Genomic DNA, 19,717 nt, shown 5'->3' on the forward strand with positions numbered 1-19,717 from the left:
TTGCCGGCTTGCGATACCGAAGTAGAGCCACTGACATTATAAAAGACAATTCCCACCCTGGCCACAACCTCTTTGACCAGTTTCCCTCTGGTAGGCGCTACAGGTCCCTCAAAACTAGGGCAAATGGGCTCAAAGACAGCTTGCTCTCTAGGGCCATCATAACCTTAAACAAACGCACAGAACTGAAAACTTGGTATTACAGAGGCTTGTATGTTTGGGGAGCTTGCGGCTTTATGAATACTGAGTATATCGTGTAATAGCAAATATTGAATATCACACGTTTTTATTTTCTATTCTTTGCATTGGGGACAAAACAAAACCATGTTCGACTGCCTGTTATGTTGAATGATTTTGTCCATCAATAAAAAATAATAAAAAATAAACACCTGAACACATGTCTTGCGACTTACTTTGGGTATTTTCTTTATTTGTTGTTGCTAAATATCAATGTTAAAACAAAAAACTATACGATTCCACGAAAATGAAACTGTGAAAAATCACTGTTGCACGAAACAGAAAATATATACCTTGTGGGTTATATTGTTGTTTTTTTAATTCATGCAGCTTGATGTTATTGCACGTTTCCATTGCACTGTTGTTAAATTGCACTATTCATTTTCATTACATTATAATTATAACACGGGCTGTTTTCTGAGCACTACGTTGTGATTATTATTACTTTGCCTATTTATCCTGATAGAGTTTTCCTTTTTTTCTTCAAAGTCTTAATTATATTTTTTAACCTGGAGTGCCATGTCTAATCTCGCTGCATACAACGCTTCACAACGTTAATATCAATTATGATAGAGATAATTCTATAGTACAACAATCATATAAAAAACATATCAAAACTGGTATCAGAAGAGGAGTCTCAAAAATCTTGATACATAGTTTTTCCATATGACATCCTCTATGTTCAACCCATATTTTGCCTTTGTATTTTTTCCTTTCGCGCGTAATCGCCATCACTCGGTGTTGACATGGCGATCACGTGACCAGTCTCCCCCCCAAGTGGGCGGAGCTTGTATCCATAGAGGAACTCTCAAATCAGGAAGTAAAACTTTCTGTACTGTAAATGAAACTCAAACTGGAAACTCTTTCTTAAATCTTTTTCTGGTTTTCCGGGGAGAAAAACTACCAAAAACAGGTAGGCATCGTTTCTGTCGATATTTAATGACTTTTGTGTACACAAAATGACCGTTGGAGGAGTATTTGCGTTATAACACTGTAACACTCGACGTCGTCTTTTTTATTCAAATCACAAGCTGAGGTTTCTCTGTATTTTTACAACATCCATCAAAAGTGCACCTTTTTTATTTTTACCAGTTTTTTCTTTCTTTTTTTTTGCGGGCTGCCCTTTCTTTTTGGACATGAATTTGAAACCTGATTTTAGGGGGAATTTGATGGAACACTTATTTTGAGGTGCGGAGGTGTGACTGCATGCTTTTGATTTGCATAAACAGCTAAATAAAATGATTATGAAATCAGGACAGTTGAATAGTACAACTAAAATAAACACTTTTAAAATTGTTCATTTCATTTTCACATTTTAGATAATACGATATATATCTATATATATATCTATATATGTATAGATATATATATATATATATACTATCATTATCTCATCTCATTAGCTGCACCGCTTATGCTCAGTAGGGTCGCGGGGGTGCTGGAGCCCATCCCAGCTATCTTCGGGCAGTGGGCAGGGGACACCCTGAACTGGTTGCCAGCCAGCCGCAGGGCACACAGGGACAGACAGCTCATTCACTCCCCGGGACAATTTGGACCGGCCAATTAATCCGACAAGCATGTTTTTGGAATTATGGAGGAAACCGGAGTGCCCGGAGGAAACCCACGCAAGCACGGGGAGAACATGCAAACTCCACACAGGGGGTTTGATCTCACGACCTGAACTTTGCCGCACACACGCTAATGGTTTGTTGTCATTGCAAATTTGACATTCGCATTTGTCAGCTAGTGAAATGTCATTAAATGTTCTAGCTTTTCAAGTTAAAAACACATTTTAGGACATATTTTCTCAAGATTCCATGCAACTCAAAAGTGTTTGGATATGTTATCGTACTTTTTGCTTAGTTTATGCAAGGGACATTTTAATGAACTGGTAATATTTAGTCTCCCTCTTAATGTTAATGTCTTTGCAGGTAAATATCATGAACCGAGTCCCCCTCCATCAGCCACAAAGCTGTGGACCCTGGGAACTGAAGGAGCGCTTGGGGACGGGAGGTTTTGGAAATGTCACCAGGTGGCAAAACAAGGTATGGTAGTATACAGCAACCCCAAGTGGTTGAGAAAAATACTTAATATATTGAAATAAAACACTCTTGATCCAAATGTTAAGCAAAAACATATGAAAGTAACTTTTAGCGCTTTACCGTACACAGCTGAGCTCCAAATGTGATGGTCGCCCAGTTTTGTTATTCTCCCACTTTTTCCTTCTGTTTCCTTCTCCAGCCACTCAAGTTAGCCACTTGGCTGCAGGCTATGGCTCGTCGCTACTGTTATTGTCAACATATATATGTAGATAAAGCCTGTTTCGTTTGTCAAGTCTCACTTGCCTTTCAGAGTCGGTCAAACGAACAGAACAGTGACAAACCTGTGATCTTCCACTTCTTTGGACAGTTTCCATTTCTAGTCACTCATTTTAGCCACCAGGCAACAGACTATGGCCTATTGCTTAATTTCCTTATTCAGAGTCCTGGCGTTTAACAAATTCAATCTTTCACTGGCCTTTTCAATAGCTTCTTCTGCTAGCCGCTGAAGTTACCCACTTACACCATCTAGAATTAATATTAGCATTGAACAAAAATGGTCTATACCTGGGGTCTACAACATGGTGCTCGCGGGCACCAGGGTGTCCCAGACGACAGCTTACGTGCCCACGGACCTGTTCTGAAAATGTTCTCTCTAGTGTTAGGTCATTGTGATATTCTAGTAAAAAATATTTTTGGGCGGCTGACTGAGTTTTTTAATCCTACGTCCAATAATTAACCTGGTAATAACATAGTAACAACATAGTAATAACATGATTTTTAAAATGCAGAACAAACTGGGGGATTTTTGCGCTAATTAGTGACAAAAAGTAGCTCTCAACGTCAAAAAGGTTGGAAACCCCTAGCCTATACATAGTTTACAACGAGATTAGGTGTGGTACTTCCAGCATTAAATGGAATGTAAAGAGAAAAAAAAATAAGATAAATGAAATGTTATGATAAACATTCAAATATTTACCAGGTAGTGTTTTTTTTGTTGGTGGGAATAACACGAGCTTTAATGTCCTTTCACTGGTTTGAAATTCATCCTTGCTCAAGCAATAAAATATGGAGGCTTCTGAAAAAAGAATACAAAATGGATTTTGAAGAATATTAAGTACGGTAATACCTCGGTTATCATGGCTAATGAGGAGTTCAACTCCCTGCGAAAAGTGAAAATCCGCAAAGGAGCATCACACCTTCATAACATTTCCTAGGCTCACACTTATATTGAGATGATGTCCTTACCAACTCAAAGTTTTCGACTGTAACAAAACAACAACTATACAACTACAAATAAATAAGTAGAACACAAAATTACAGTTAAATGAATGGTCTTCATCATCATTATACAAAAGAACAACAAAATTGAAGGGCTTTTTCTTTAAGTTTAAGTAAGCTTCATGCTAGCGCTTCATGCTAACATCAGGTATACTTGGATTGACCAGGTTTATGTGATGTTTAAAATACAACTGTTACAAATATAGGGGTTTCCCAAGTGTTGTAGCTCCAGGTCATCCCTTTCATGGTTAATGGATCTGGCGTTTTATATATATTGCCCTGCGACTGGCTGGCAACCAGTTCAGGGTTTCCCCTTCGCACTGGCCGAGGATGGCTGGGATTGGCACCCTCGCGACTCTACTGAGGATAAGCGGTACAGATAATGGATGGATATATATATATATATATATATATATATATATATATATATATATATATATATATATATATATATATATATATATATATATGTCCATTCTCTTAATGGAAGTTTGGGACCCTGGCAGGGACCAGTGAGACCCTGGCGACCTGCCAGGGTTTTTTTATGGTACGGGAAACACTAGTTGGGCTTCCATGATGCAAGCGGTAGTCATGCCACTCCACTTGAGATTATTTAAAGAAAAAAAAATGTCCGGCAGAAGAAGAACGTTGAGTACCTTAAGAGGGCGCCGCCGATGATCAAACTTCCTCTTCCCCGTATAGATGACGACCTTCTGGCAGGTTGTGTTACGGGCATGATGACGCCGTACGGAACAGGGAATGAGTTACGTTCCCTTCTATTGCTCATCACTTCTCATTGATTATTACATAGCAATGTTCTTTAATGTTGTGTTGCAGTTATTGGATGACTTCTTAACAGATGCGATAATTAATTAATGCTTTTGAATTGTGTCCTGCAGGATTCAGAGGAGCAGATTGCCATCAAACAATGCCGCCAAGAGCTGAGCGAGCGCAACAAAGAGAGATGGTGTTTGGAGATACAGATCATGAAGAGGTCAGTTTGTTCACAAAAGAAAAGACTACATATTTGTAGTTATTTCAATTAAAATGAGCTTGATAGTTTTTTTGTATTTTTTTAGTATTTTTTTGTACTACTTTCCAGTAGATTTTGTACTTTTTATGTTTAATACTTTTCAATACTTTTTAAAACTCTTTAAACAGGGATGTCCAACTTTCTATTCTCCGGTGGGCCGGATCACTAAAAGAATGTGAACTTCAATTTTAGCTTTGTTTTTCAGTATTAAGCTTTTGTGTGTATGTATAATGTGGTGAGTGTGTTCAGGTGTAAAACTGCATTCAGTCAGTTAACACAACCTAAAAATTGTTTTGCCCATATGGAGGACGCATTGCTTTGCTTGTGGCTTTCTTGAAAAACCAACATGGCCATGACGTTACGCCGTTTGCTTTTGTGACATATATAAGGCTCAATGGCACTTTGTCCGGTAAAGGACTTTGCGTTTCGTATATACAGTATTTATATCTACATTCAAATCATTTACAGGATATGTATTTAAATAACGGAATTACTAGATAATTAAGGTCAAAAAGACTCAAGTGGAACACAAGAAAATCATTGTATTTGAAAATCACAATGACCCAGCACTGGTGAGCTATTTTCAGAACAGCTCTGCTGCCACCTCAGCTGTCCTTAGGGGTCACCCTGGTTCCCACGGGCCCCACGTTGGAGATTCCTGAAACTCATTTTGTATTTTTTTACAGTTGACTCTTGTAAACAAAATACTTGAAGTACAGTATGCTATGTCTACTTGACCAGTTGCCTCAGGTTGTGAGAGTTAGACATCTCATCTCATTAGCTGCACCGTTTATCCTCAGTAGGGTCGCGGGGGTGCTGGAGACCATCCCAGCAATCATCGGGCAGTGGGCAGGGGACACCCTGAACTGGTTGCCAGCCAATCACAGGGCACACAGGGACAGACAACTCACTCGCTCATTCACACCTAGGGATAATTTGGACCGGCCAATCCACCTGAAATGCATGTCTTTGGAATGTGGGAGGAAACCGGAGTGCCCGGAGGAAACCCACGCAAGCACGGGGAGAACATACAAACTCCGCACAGTAAGTCCGGTAGCTGGATTTGAACCCACACAGGAGGTTCCCAAGACCTTAGAACTGTGCCGCACGCGCTAACCACTGCATCGCCGTGCTGCAGCATTAGACATAATTGAATAAAATCCCTTTATATTGTTTCCCGCTGATTGTTATTTTATTATTTTGTTTAATGTTTGTTTTTGTTGCAGTCCAAGTGTCGGATAAAACTGATTTTTGTGAGGTGCAATAAATATGGCAAGGTTCTACAACTACCAGTCTGTTCTTCTCTATTGAACCAAATTGAATACTCCTCAGAATATTTCAAACTCTTTGACAAACAACAACTTCTTTTAAAAGTAACGGAAATAGTTACCTTTTCTGGTAACTAGTTACTATGACAGAAGATAAATTTAGTTGATAACTCAGTTACTATTTGGAGGAAGTAGTGAGTAACTATAACTAAATACTTTTTTTACAGTAACCTGCCCAACATTACAACAGAGTAGTCACGTGGTGCTTCATTTTCTACAGGATTTACTGCGTCCAACTTTCATTTGATAGTTGGCTAATATACTATAGATACAAATCGCACGTGTTACGTTCATTATAAGGCTGATATAAGGCTTTTAATCTTTTGGAGCTCCTGGCGAATGTTGAGTTTTTTGGGTCCAATATGGCTATTTCAACATTTTGGGTTGACGATTTCTGGGCTAGGCAGTTAAAGGGTGCGTAAACTGTTAACATTTTCATTCATTGCAGTACCATTTTTTCGGGCTTTTCAGTACTTTTTCATAATTTTTAGTACTAAAAGATTTGATAAATGCTTTTCATTACCTTTTCCGAACATTTTCTGGCTTTTCAGTATTTCTAATTGTTTTTGTTACTTATTTAGGGTTTTTAGATATTTTTTCATAGATTTGGTACTTTTTAAGTCAAGTCATTTTTATTTGTATAGCCCTTAATCACAAAGAGTCTCAAAGGGCTGCACAGGTTATACACAGACTATTTTTCAGACTATTATTATACCATCCCCTGATCTGGAACCAACATGAAGGCAAGGAAAATCTCAAAAACCTCAACATGATGAAAATGAAGAAACCTTAAGAAGGGACCGCAAATGTGGCATCCCCCTTTCAGGATTACCAGAAAGCAAAGGATGTTGCAATCACAAATAATACAGAGATATTGTCCACAAAAAGTATAGGTTATTCATATGCTATAGAGTAGAAGTGTGTTTTAAGCTTAGATTTAAACATTTCCACTGAGGTTGCAGATCGGATCTCAGGGGGAAGAGCATTTCACAGCACCGGTGCCCGGATGGAGGACGCTCTCGAACCAGCGGAACACTTCTTGGCTCTTGGGATAACCAGAAGACCGGCGCTCTCAGAACGAAGGCTTCGGACCTGGACATAGGGGGAAATTAGATCTGAAAGATATGAGGGAGCAAGTCCATGTATGATTTTGTATAATACTAAGAGAACCTTGAAATCACATCTTAGGCTAACAGGGAGCCAATGCAGGTTAGCCAAAATCGGCGTGATGTGATTGGACTTTTTTGTCCTAGTTAAAAGCCTCGCTGCAGCATTTTGTACCAGCTGAAGACTCTTGATTCTGGACTTCGCGCCAGAGTCCATTGCAGTAGGAGATCATTGGTTACCTTAATCAGAGCTGTCTCAGTAGAGTAGTTAGCCCTGAATCCTGATTGCATTGATTCAAAAAGATTGTTCTCGGATATGAAATCATTCAGCTGTTGTGCCACTACTTTTTCAAGTACTTTAGAAAGAAACGGTAGGTTTGACATCAGAGAAACATTAAAACATACTGCAAATTTTGTTTTCATACTTCTCTGTACCCTTTTCGTGCTTTTCAGTACTTTTTCATATTTTTAAGTACTTTTTTTTCTGCTCTTATGTACTTGTTGATACTTTCTCTTCAATTTCAGGAATCGAATATGTTTCAGTACGTTTTAATACTTCAAATATTTTTGATACTTTTAATGACAATTTACTTATTTTCAGGACATTTGAAAACCTTTTAATTCATCTCATTCCTTGCATGTACTGTAATTTAGTAATTTTTTACTGTTTAGTTTTTTTCAGGACCTTACCATACTTTTCAGTTATTTCTTGTACTTCTCAGTGATTTTGTATGTTAATTGGTACCTTTTAAGACATTTTAGTACTCTTTCAGGTTTTTCATACTCTTCAGTTCTTTTAACGCTTTTTACACTCTTCAGTACTTTGTGATACTTTTCAGTATTTTTAAGTACTTTTTATTATTTTTGAATTTTCGATAATTTTACTAATTTTTTTGCGATTTTGAGACATTTTCATACTTTTGTAGTACTTTCAATTGTTTTGTACTTTGGATATTTTTTCAGTATGTTCCAGTTTTTTTAATACTTTTCAGCAATTCTTAGAAGCTTTTTCATACCTTTCAAATATTTTTTTAAATAATTTTCAACATGTTTTCATACTTTTCATTACTTTTCAATACTTTTCAGCATGTTTTCCCAGCATACTTTTTTACTTTTCAATACTTCTCAGTTTTTGGGTAATTTTTAGGACTTTTCATACTTTTCAGTACTTTGTATCCTATTAGTACTTTTCATACTTTTGAATCATTTATAGTACATTTAGAATTAAAATTGTCATTTTTTTAACCTCTCATGGTTTTGTATTTGTACTTTTTAGTACTGTATATTACTTTTCAGTACTTTTTAGTGTTTTTCTATTCTTAAAAAACTTTTAGTACTTTTCATTCCTTTTTATTTCTGTACTTTTTATTATTGTTGAGTGTTTTTAGTACATTTCAGCAGTTGAGAGCTTATTGTACTACACATTTACAAGACATTCTGTGACCGATACCCTGACTTTACCGATCCTCCCCTATGTCGTATCTTTGTGATGTAAACACAGAGGTAATGTTCGTCCCTCCCAAAATCCCTCCAAAGGACTTTTAATTTTTTTCCATTTAAAATGTTTGGCATATTATTTCCTGAGAAGTTCCCTTAGGGATTTTCCTCTATGTTTTTCCCAAGTTTCTTTTTCTGGCCTGTGTTTGACTTTTAACAAAACACTCTGTGACTTTTGCATGACGTTCCTGAGCTCCGCCCCCATCTCTGTTTTCTCCAAAATAAATAAGAAGAATGACTTTTTAATAATAAGAGGTTTGCGTAGGGATATTTGCGGACTGGAGGTGGTTATTTTAGACACGATCTGACACGTCTTCACCGTGGGCGTGTCTTTATATACGAGAACAGAAATGTGTCTGCGAAAACATTTCAATTTAACAAGTGTGTGGTTTTCACTCGACTACAGACTTCTCAGACATATACAGGCTGGGTTATTATATAACAATGTCACAAATGGTCTACATGCAGGGTCCTGCTGATGTTTTTATGTCTTATTTACTGGGTTTTTCTGACATTCTTAATTTTTTTCCAGAACTAAAACATTTTTCCTATAAGAATTAATGTTATTTATTTTTTATAGGTTCCTACAAATGCTAAAATAGCCAAAATTTAAAATAAATGTGCATCTAAACAAGCATAAATACACTAAATATTAACTAATCGTCCTCCTAAACAATGATATTTCCTGTGTTTTTTCACGGCTATAGGGCGCACCATGTTGAAAAGCGCAGTCTCCGTAGCTGGTTCTATTTCTGTATTTAACACATACACAGGATGCACTGCATGCAAAGGCGCGGGGGCCCTCTGCTGCGGTCGCCTTACAACAACACAGGCCAGCATACAAGTGTGCGTATTTACAAATACAGCTGGAGCAAAGCTGACTTGTGGTTGTGGTTTATTTAAGTATTTATTACGAAGTAAAACACACGGATAAAAACTCGAGTTTGCTCATTAGCTTCCACCATTTAGGAACCATCGATTCATAAATCTTCAATTCTCTTGCGGATGCTTCATTTTCATGTTCTTCCGCATAGCTTGGAAATCAACACACTGTGGCGGACGAAAACACAGAAAGCATTCATTAGAGGGAAAGTGAGGTTTTGGATTTTTTTAATATTTGGGGGAACGATTCTGGTGGCATAATCCCCTACGGTGTTAGCATCCACGAATACTTCTGCGAACAATGGACCCATTGCGTTTCATGTCACGTGTCTTCTGCACAAGCGGGACACTTGTCGCATTCACACAAGTAATGCATAGAAGTCACAAGAGATTGAATACAAGTCACATTTATTTTGAAATGTAAACAACCTCACAAAAACATCAGATTTCACCCACGTCTTATTAGGTATGACTTAGCCAAGGCTCAAACCTGTGACCTTCCAGCTCGGGAGCAGACGCCCAATCCTAAGGCTACCAGCCTGGTCTTTGTCCACTGCTTAACATCTCACACAGAGCGAAACGGGACACAAGAATGTGGCTGTGTCACTCGGGTCAGGGTGACACACCTCTGTGTGGAGGAGTGTTGACTCTTCTGTTTAACAGCAGGGCCCAACAGCTTTCACTGGTTTACCCCTGCTGCATCATACAGGTGCCCTGCCCACCTCTTAGAACGTGTCCAAACATTCCACTATCCTTTTCAACACCTCTCCACTCATTCCTATCACCAACAAGAGCTCTAGCTTTCACTACATTGAGACCTCTTTTCTGCAGTGCACTCATAACACCATCCATCCACGTCAATCGCAGCCTTCCTCTTGGTCTCCTTCCATTTACTTCTGCTCTGTAGATCCTTTTTAAGATTCTCTCCCCATCCATCCTCTCCATGTGTCCAAACCAACCGAGTACTCTCTCAGTTATACCGGATTTATAGTTTTATAGTTTTCGGGTACCTTGTTTTAGACCGTGATACTTTTATGATATTTACATTTAAAATCATATCTTGAATCCCAAGAGTTTAAGCTTTCCAATATTTGTGGCATGGCATAGTTCAGTGACTGGTGACATCAACAGACACATATTTGCTTCTCAACAGTCCGCTGGCCAGTTTATGGTTTAGTACATTTACCGTTCGCTCTCAAATTCTGTGTCAAGTTCAAGTCCTCTACTCATTATGTTTTGTTTTGTTTTTCAGAAAATTCTCAAGCTAGATCCAAGTCTGGTTCTTTTCAAGGTTTTCTCTCTGTTAAAAGGGTGATTCTTTGCTGTGGTTGCCAATTGATGACTCACAGGGATTTGCATCTGTCATATGATGATAAAAATGCATGGGAGGGAAGTGTGCCCCATTTGAAACGTGAAAGAGTCTGTATAGCGATTCCATAACATTCAACAAATTAAAAAAAGTGGACGACTTTTGTCTTCAGGTTGGATCACGTCAACGTGGTGGCAGCAAGGGAAGTCCCAGAGGGGATGCAAAAACTCGTTGCCACAAATGATTTGCCGCTGCTTGCCATGGAATACTGCCAAGGCGGAGATCTCAGAAAGGTAAAGATTCTTGTTTATCCTTTCTGGTCTAATTAGAATCAGAACTGTCTTTTTTGTTATTGATTAAAGGTTACACAAATAAACGTGACTTGATTACACCACTGGTGGCCACATGCTAAAAAAACAAATCTCATGGGGGCCGGACTGGAGGATTCAAGAGAAAGAAAAAGAGAGAGGGAGAAAAATGCAAGAGAGAAAGAAAGGGGGACAGAGAAAGAAAGCGAAAGAAAGAGCAAGACACAGAGGGAAAATAGGGAGAGTAGGAGAGAGGAAGGAAAGAAAGAAAGAGAGAGGAAAGAAACGGAGATAAAAGAGAAAAAGACTGAGAAAGAAAAGGAGGGATATCAAAAAGAGAAAAAAGAATGACAGAAAAGGAAAAAAGTAGAGAGCAAATGTAAGAAAGAGAGAGAAGAAAGAGAGAAAAAGACAGGAAGAAAAAGACAGAAGGATAAACAAAAAGAAAGATAGCAGAGAGAGAGAAGCAGAGCAGAAAATGACAGAGAAAGAAAAAGGAAAAAAAGAGAGAATAAGATAAAGTGAGAGAAAGAGAGAGGAAAAGAGAGATAACCATAAAGGGAGAGAGAGAACGATAGTGAAAAAAAGAGAAAGAAACATAGAAAGACGGACAAAGAGATAAAGAGAGCGAAAAAAGTAAGATAAGAAAGAGAGAGAGAAAGAAAGAGAGAGAAAATGACACCTTTCATGCCTGCTCTGGTGGCTTGTCATTATGGTGTTATCATGTGGAGTGTCACCGCCTCCTACAGGCCCCACCCAAGAGGACGGCTCCCAATCGGCTCTTCAGATATAATTTTTAATGATATCTTATCAATGATAATTAAACATTATTTATTAATTATTTAGTAATTATTAATTTCATATATTCTTCACGGGATTTCTGCAAAACACATCAAATATAACTTAATATGCACAGGTTCTCCCCAAAAATTAAGACAATGATCCTCTGAAAAACTTAAGTAAAAAAATAAAAATGGAATAAGACCAGCAGTCTCTAAGATGCAAATATTGAATGCGCTTTGTTTTGGAGTAATTAATATCATTAAAATAAGTCAAAACTTGGCTGTTTTTCTGCTTTTTGTGTTTCTCTTTCTTATTTTGTCTTCCTTACTAAACTCCATTATTGCCTTACACCTATAGAGCCTTTTCCGTGTTCACGAACAAGTGTGACACATTGAAGCTATATTGTTGAAGCAGAATTTATGTCAGTTTATAGCAGCCAATTGACACTAAATAATCATCGAAAGGAACAGCTCAAAATAGCACAAAGTATGGTGTGTGCTAGTAGCAAGTTAGTGACTTTATTTTAGTCATTAAAGTCAACAAAAACAAACGTTCTTTTGATCGCTGCTGGATTTGTTAAAAAAATGAAAAGTTGGCACTGAAAGTGCTTGAAAAGTGCTTGAAATTGGCCATGAAAAAGGTGTAGAAACCCTGCACTCAGTTCCAAATACCCATTTTCACATCATTTACAACCCTATTTTTCGAACAATACATTTTACATTTATTCTTTTATTTATTCATTTATTCCATATTGGAGTTTTTAGGTGTGCCTTTAATTCAGAAAATACGATTAATTAATTAATTTACCAACTGCAAAATAAACAATCAATCAACATGAAAAATAGCATAGAAACAGTGAAAGTTGATCTGCGTTACATTGGGGGATTACCGTAAAGGTAATTTATGAAAACTTTTTCAGAATTAAATGCACTTTTTCATGAATACACTGTCAGCTTGGTCGCTGAATCACTTTCATTAAATGCTGACATGAGTCAAAAAATGTCCACCCTGTCAGAAAACTCACACATTTTTGTCTGCATGCACTTAATTTATTACAAACAAAGTGCCGGGTGTGGCACTAATACATATTTATAAAAGTGTAACGTCGATTTAATATAGTGATTATGATGATGAATGGAAAAGTTCAAAGCCATTTTGGATAAGTTATTCGATATTTGGGAGTTGATTTCAACTTGAATCCGTTCTGAGGTGGGAATTGCAAAGTGAAATTGCCATATAGCAGGCACAGAATCTTATACTATTTAGCTCTGAACCCCAGTACCCCAAATAAAGTCATTAAAATACCATAATGGTAAACAGCAAGTACTACTTAGGTGTAATATAAGTGTCTGGGAATAATATATAATTAATAGATAAACATGTAATTTACCCTTTGTTGTGATGTGACTTGAACCGGTAGAGTAAAGTAGTGGGTGGATGCTTTTGGTCATGTTTATTTGTATAGCCCTTAATCACAAGGAGTCTCAAAGGGCTGCACCAACCATTGATTATTGCAAACTGCAGACTATTATTACACTATCCCCTGATCTAATTGATGAAAAATAAACAGATTTTCAAACTACTGAGGATTATGAAAATGTCCTTGCCTTAATCACCTTATCCTAATGGTCCCGATCATCAATTGGTTATAGTCATACTACTCAGCAAGGTTGCGATTCGTGTGCCTTCTTTGTGTTTCTTGAGAATTGCAAGCTCCATTTCCATGGTTATCATTTTTTTGGTTCTCCCTTCAGCATATTTACAAGGCTTGGGACCCATCCATCCATCCATCCATCCATTATCTGCACCACTTATCCTCAGTAGGGTCGCGGGGAGCTGGAGCCCATCCCAGCCATTTTTGGGCAGTGGGCAGAGGACACCCTGAACTGGTTGCCAGCCAGTCGCATGGCACACAGGGACAGACAAATCGCCCGCTCATTCACACCTAGGGACAATTTGGCCCGGCCAATTAACCTGACATGCATGTTTTTGGAATGTGGGAGGAAACCGGAGTGCCCTGAGGAAACCCACGCAAGCACAGAGAGTACATGCAAACTTCGCACAGGAAGGTTGGTAGCTGGATTTGAACTCATGACCTCAGAACTGTGCTGCACACGCGCTAACCACCGTGCCGCCGTGCTGCCTGGCTTGGGACCCATATGGAATAATACATTAAATAAAGAGCAGTATTGTATCGTGCTAACTCTCAGAGTATTTATAAAGCACACACATTTCTGAACTGAATGAAGAGAAAGTCATTGTGGGTGGTATTTCAGCCAATAGCATATTCTGTCAAGAATCCACTCTGGCTGGCGCAGTAGCAAAGTGCAAAAACACCAATAAGTACAGAAAGAGGAGGGTTTTTTTTGGGCAGGGTTAGGTACACGGGAATGTAGGTAGCGAAGCAACAATCAGGATCCAAACGGCAGGCAAGGGGTCGTGTTTCAGTAAACCCGAGAAGCAGAAGCGACAGCCCAAGAGTTTGTAAGGCAGTTCTCGTGATCTGAAAGGGCATGCAAGTGTTCCGTATACTGGAATAACAAAAGACGTGTGCTTGTGATAAGTCTCGGAAGACAACAAAACAGCACAGAGTTAAGGGGACAGAGAGTTTAAATAGTGACAAGGGAGAGTTGTAATAGGATGGCAATCAGAACAAGCAATTGCAGCTTTGAGGAATAAAATGAATTACAGAAATCTGACAAGTTCAGACTGCTGTAGCGCAAACCAACGCAGACAAGCTTTTTATTCGAGGTCAACCGATAGCAGGCTTCTTAGAGGCGTAACCCGTCATACACATGAACACTGCGAGGTTTTGTTTTGTTTTTTAGTTGTTGTCAGTTTTGGGAAAACTGTCGTTATAAAGAAAAAAAAAGCAGTTACGTAACAGGTAAGAATCTTGGAAGCTAGTGTAAGCAAAAGTAGGGGAGTCAATCCTCAGATTGACTGCGGTTGATGGCTAAAAACCTCCAATAAATTCTTTGCTGATTTACAAGTTTGTTCTCTTTCGCCACAAAACCAAAAATCAACAACTTTAAGGCCAGGATGGGCCGTGTGTTTCACTTTTAACGGATGGAAAATTCTCTAATGGTGACAAGAGCAGGTTGTAAATCTTGAATCCATGCGACACGATTATGACTTGTATAGTGCCTAGCGAAAGTAATGCCCCCCTCCAAGAACTTCCATCATATTGCCACATTTCAGGCTTCAGACTTAGAGCTAAACAACTGAAAATATTTTCCAAAAATCAACAACATGTGGAACACAATAATGAAAAGAACCCACATTTATTCAACATTTTATATTGTGCTAACAAATAATTTTTTTTAGAGTAGGTATTGCAAAAATATAGATTTAACTAAAATATACAACCTCGTTTTGCTGCGAATACGGCCGCAAGTCTTTGCGGCAGAGGTGAATAGAGCAGCAAAAAATGTTACTCTAGTAAAAGTACTGTTACTTTAGAATAATATTACTCAAGTAGAAGTAAAAGTAGTCACCCAAATACTTACTTAAGTAAAAGTAAAAAAGTACTTGGTGAAAAAATTACTCAAGTACCGAGTAACTGTAGCAACGCCGTATTTATTGATTTAAAAACAACCAATCAGATCATCACATTATCAAAGTCCATCTAATCAACAAAAATACATTTAATTTAGAAGTAGTTTAAAATAATCATCGTAAACTGAAGTGCTGTAACAAACAATAAAATAAAAATAGTATAAATCCAATAAATAAATTAGGCACATGTAGCACATTTAAAGCCCTATTACTTATCTTAACAGGCTCTGCAAGCAGTAAAACAAGCTAACTCATAAACCAAGGAGACATCGCATATTGTAGCTGGTGTTTCGCACCCTTTTTAAGGAGAAGGTGCTCCTCCTCTTTTGTGTTTTCATAGTCGGTATTGCTAAGCGACATTTTGGATCTGTTACATCCGTAAACAATTTTTATCTCCGCTGAAGTTGAATAGAGTCACGTGCTGCTACGATTGATTTGTTAAACATTGTAAAGCCTGTCCGAGGTCTCCGTCATAATATATGCGCCTTAGCGGAGATGGACAGACACGTACTTACGTGGAGGGGATTTATCAAGTAACGAAGTGCCTACTTCAATGTTGCCTAACGTAGCGGAGTAAAAGTACTGTTCTTATCTTCACAAATTTACTCAAGTAAAAGTAAAATTCTAGGGATTTAAAAATACTCCTAGTAGTACAAAATGTCCTAAAACTTACTCAAGTAAATCCAACGGAGTAAAAGATCTCGTGTATGTATCTAGAAGTTTTACACAACCTAAACAATAGAAAAGATTGACAATTCTTCCCTACAAAACAGCTCAAGTTCATTTGTTTGATGGTGATTGTTTTTGCACAACAATATTTTTGCAATTTCTGCACCGTATCTCTTTTCTATGCAGTATCTGAACCTTTTGGAGAACTGTTGCGGCATGCGGGAAGGCTCCGTTTTGATTCTGCTGTGCGACATATGTGAGTATCATTTTTGAGAAAGTCGAACGAAGTTTTGACTAACTTTGCATCCGGGTGAGCTGGCAGGATGATGTGTTTCCTGCCATTTAAAAAGAAAACCGGGCTCATTTGTCTGGTCGCATTATGTCATCACTGCATGTCGTCACCACCATGGCGACATCATGTCCAAGCTATCAGTTGTTCTTTGTCTATGGACTTTCAACCTGGAAAACTCCAAAAGATAAACTAATAAACAGACAAACAAATAAAAGTAAAAATTCCATTTAAAATATTACCTCTGAATTAAAATACTATTATATAGAAATAAAAAAGCAATAAATATACGTAAAATAAATTATAAACAAATCTAAACATAAATTCTGGATAAATAAAAAACTAAATATAAATTAAGAAAATGTGAAAATTAAATGTTGCAATTAATTTAAAAAATAAGTATATAAATAAGCAAAGATTTAAATGAATTAAATACAAAATATGAGAAAATGTAAATATAAATGTGGTAATAGATACAAAAAAACGAATATGAGATAAAGGTGGAATTAAATCCAGAAAATAAATAAATAAATAAATAAATATAAATACAACACAATACAAAATTGAAAAAAGTTGAAAAAAATATGAAAATTTGAATTTGCATTCAAACAATAGTCAAATATAAACAAATATGATACATTATAAATACAAAATAAAAATAAACAAATAAAAAATAAAGATAATTATTGAAATAAAATAAATACAGCTGAATAAATAACATTTATAACATTTAATTGCATATTGAAATTAAGTTTAGTGTAGTTTATCGAACTTTAAAAGAAAAATAAATTATTTTAAAATTCTATGACCTACACCTGTAGAGGAAGTTGATTACATTGCACTGCGGACAGGTTAAAATTGAGCATGTATGTCACCAAAAGGTAATCTAAAATGCAAAATATTTGAAATGCGTTTTATTTAAGGTTAAATGATAGCTTACAGTGAATAATATAAGTACTTTGTATAAACATTTTGCAGATTTTAGAGAAAATCAGGGTAAGAGACAGGAAATTTTGCTTTAAACAATGAATCACACGTGTGCATACAGCTGTGATTGGTTGCGTAGTCATCGTCTACTCACTCATTGACGCACAATATTCGCAGATTTTTTGTGTTTCTAAAGCCAAGTCCTTGCTAGTTTTTACCAACAATTGGCAGTTTTTCTATGCAGCTGTGGATGACGACAAGACCATTTCCAGTCTCCACATGCAAAAAGTTATACTACATAACAAAATACGTTTAGGGGTCCATTGGCAGATAATCTTGCTCATTTTACATATGTTTAGGGTTCCTAAGGATGCTTGAAATCCTTGAAAATGCCTGTATTTTATTGTTGTGTTTTCATGGATTGAAAGACGCTTGGAATTTTGGATGAAGAGCTTGTAAATGCTTGGAACTGAAGCCATGTTTCTCTGCCCAAAAATGAGGCCAACACTGCTCTGTGTTGGCTTTGCATTTCTTCTTTCCTTGTGATTAACAGCGGCATTCATTAGTTTGTATAGCATTGTCCTGTGAAGGGTCATCGCCTCCTAGGGGTTGCGCCCAAGAGGACAGATGCATGCCACACCTAAACAGGGCACTATGAAATGGAGATTAGTGTAAGAATAAAGTATCCACTATGGACATTTCTTATGGGCCATGCAAAAAAAAGGAAGGTAGCGTTTCCCACTGGTAAGTTGTAATAGGAAGAACTTCCTGCAATTGAAAGTGTAAGCTAAATATAACTGGCATTTTTTTTCCTAACACTTAAATGGGGAGAGATGTGTCTCTAAACCAGGGGTCGGCAACCTATGGCACGCGTGCCAGGAGGGGTTAACCAGTGGCACGCGAGTGCAATGATTTTTTTTTTAAATGCGCATTTTTACCTGAAATTTAGACATTTTCATTGTGCGCTTTCATTGTTTAACGGCTTTACGGTGAGCGTGTGTCTGCATGGTGCCTCGCAGAGGAGGAGAGATCTGTTTTAACCCTCCCACTGAAACACCGGCACGCGATAAATGAACGAATCATGACAGCCAAACCATGACGGCTCCTCGACCTGAAAAATCTCGTTCTTTCCAGCCAGCGTGGACAGACGAATGGGGCTTTGTGCAAAAAATGACCGTGCTGTTTGTGTATGCCTCGAGGGCGTTGTACCTCGCACGTCAAGTGTTAAACGTCATTACGAGACGAAATATGAACATGAATTCAAGGACGAGTCTGAAAAGGCGGATACATTAAAAGGCGCTGTGTCCAGGTACGGTGCAGTGCCTGAATCCGATTCCCATTCAAAATCCTCCCCCCCTCGCGTGATCGCGCATTCTGCTGCGCACCAACAAAAGCGATCGCATTTTATGTAATAAGTTTATTAAAACAATAAAGCGAGCTAATTAAAACAATTAAGCGACCGTAGTCTATGTAACGCGTTTATTAAAACAATAAAGCGCGGTCGTATTCTACAAAATGCGTTCGTTAACGCAGAAGAAAAAGTCACCAACACTGGAGACGAATCAATGTACGCTATGATATCAATGATCACAACTAATTGTACACAAATAGCCTTTATTTGATGTACTATAATAGCCATATGTAATGTATTTTATTGTGAATGAAACGCTAATTGCATTAGATCCCGAGGTGTAAACAAATCGTTTTTTTTTATTTCTCATTTAAAATCGGACTTCCCTGCCTGTACTGTTTGCAAAGTAAGACGCACTTTAAACCTATTATGTTTTTTTTGGCTTTGGGATCCAACTAAATGCCTGCCAACCCACCCAGTTCATCAAATTATAAAAGATTTTTTTATAAATATAATTTTATGGCCTACACCTCTTGAGTAAAAGAATCACATTCTTCTAAATTGTTTTTCTTTTGACTTGCTTTCAGCCTCGGCTCTGACATACCTCCACAAGAAGCGGATCATCCATCGAGATCTGAAACCTGAAAATATAGTGCTCCAGCAGGGAGAGAAGAGAGTAAGTACAAATCCCTTTTTGTGTCTCAACAAAGACGCCAAAAAAACTCTAAAGTCTGACGTCCTTTGGCATTGTGAACTTTTTGTCCAGGCTTAAGATAAGTTTATGACGGAAAACCAAATCCTGCAGTCTATTTCGGGAGCTTTTAATATCTGGATTTTTTTTTTTAAAAGATTACCTAACAATCTATTCTTGGTCGGATATTTTCTAACACAATTTTTTCAATTTCACTTTCCTTACAGATAATTGTGCTTTTCCATTATTAATCAATTTAAATTTCACTGAAACTTGGTTTAAGCGTAACGTGTTGCTTTATTGTGTGAACAACAAATCCAAATCATGAGAAATGAACAAGTAGAAGACGAAAATGCAGGTTTTATAAAGTGCTACTGACGTGAACGTCGTCTATATGTGACTCTGTCTGAATAAGCTGAACTTCAAGTCTTT

General features: G+C 37.5%; 1 protein-coding gene across 2 annotated transcripts in view; it reads left to right on the plus strand.

Annotated features, from left to right (window-relative positions):
* Positions 1-1,021: 1,021 nt before the first annotated feature.
* Positions 1,022-19,717, plus strand: part of ikbkb (inhibitor of nuclear factor kappa B kinase subunit beta) — a 56,685-nt gene continuing 37,989 nt past the window's right edge. For both annotated transcript variants that reach the window (XM_088335749.1, XM_088335748.1), the window contains exons 1-6: positions 1,022-1,147; positions 2,166-2,279; positions 4,454-4,548; positions 10,882-11,002; positions 16,214-16,283; positions 19,182-19,270. In XM_088335749.1, the coding sequence (XP_088191875.1) occupies positions 2,175-2,279; positions 4,454-4,548; positions 10,882-11,002; positions 16,214-16,283; positions 19,182-19,270 (480 nt within the window). In that variant the 5' untranslated portion in view covers positions 1,022-1,147; positions 2,166-2,174. The remainder of the gene's footprint in view (positions 1,148-2,165; positions 2,280-4,453; positions 4,549-10,881; positions 11,003-16,213; positions 16,284-19,181; positions 19,271-19,717) is intronic.

Source organism: Urocampus carinirostris, chromosome 5 (assembly GCF_059441175.1).
Source record: "Urocampus carinirostris isolate Australia breed hairy pipefish chromosome 5, RoL_Ucar_1.0, whole genome shotgun sequence".
Taxonomy (NCBI): domain Eukaryota; kingdom Metazoa; phylum Chordata; class Actinopteri; order Syngnathiformes; family Syngnathidae; genus Urocampus; species Urocampus carinirostris.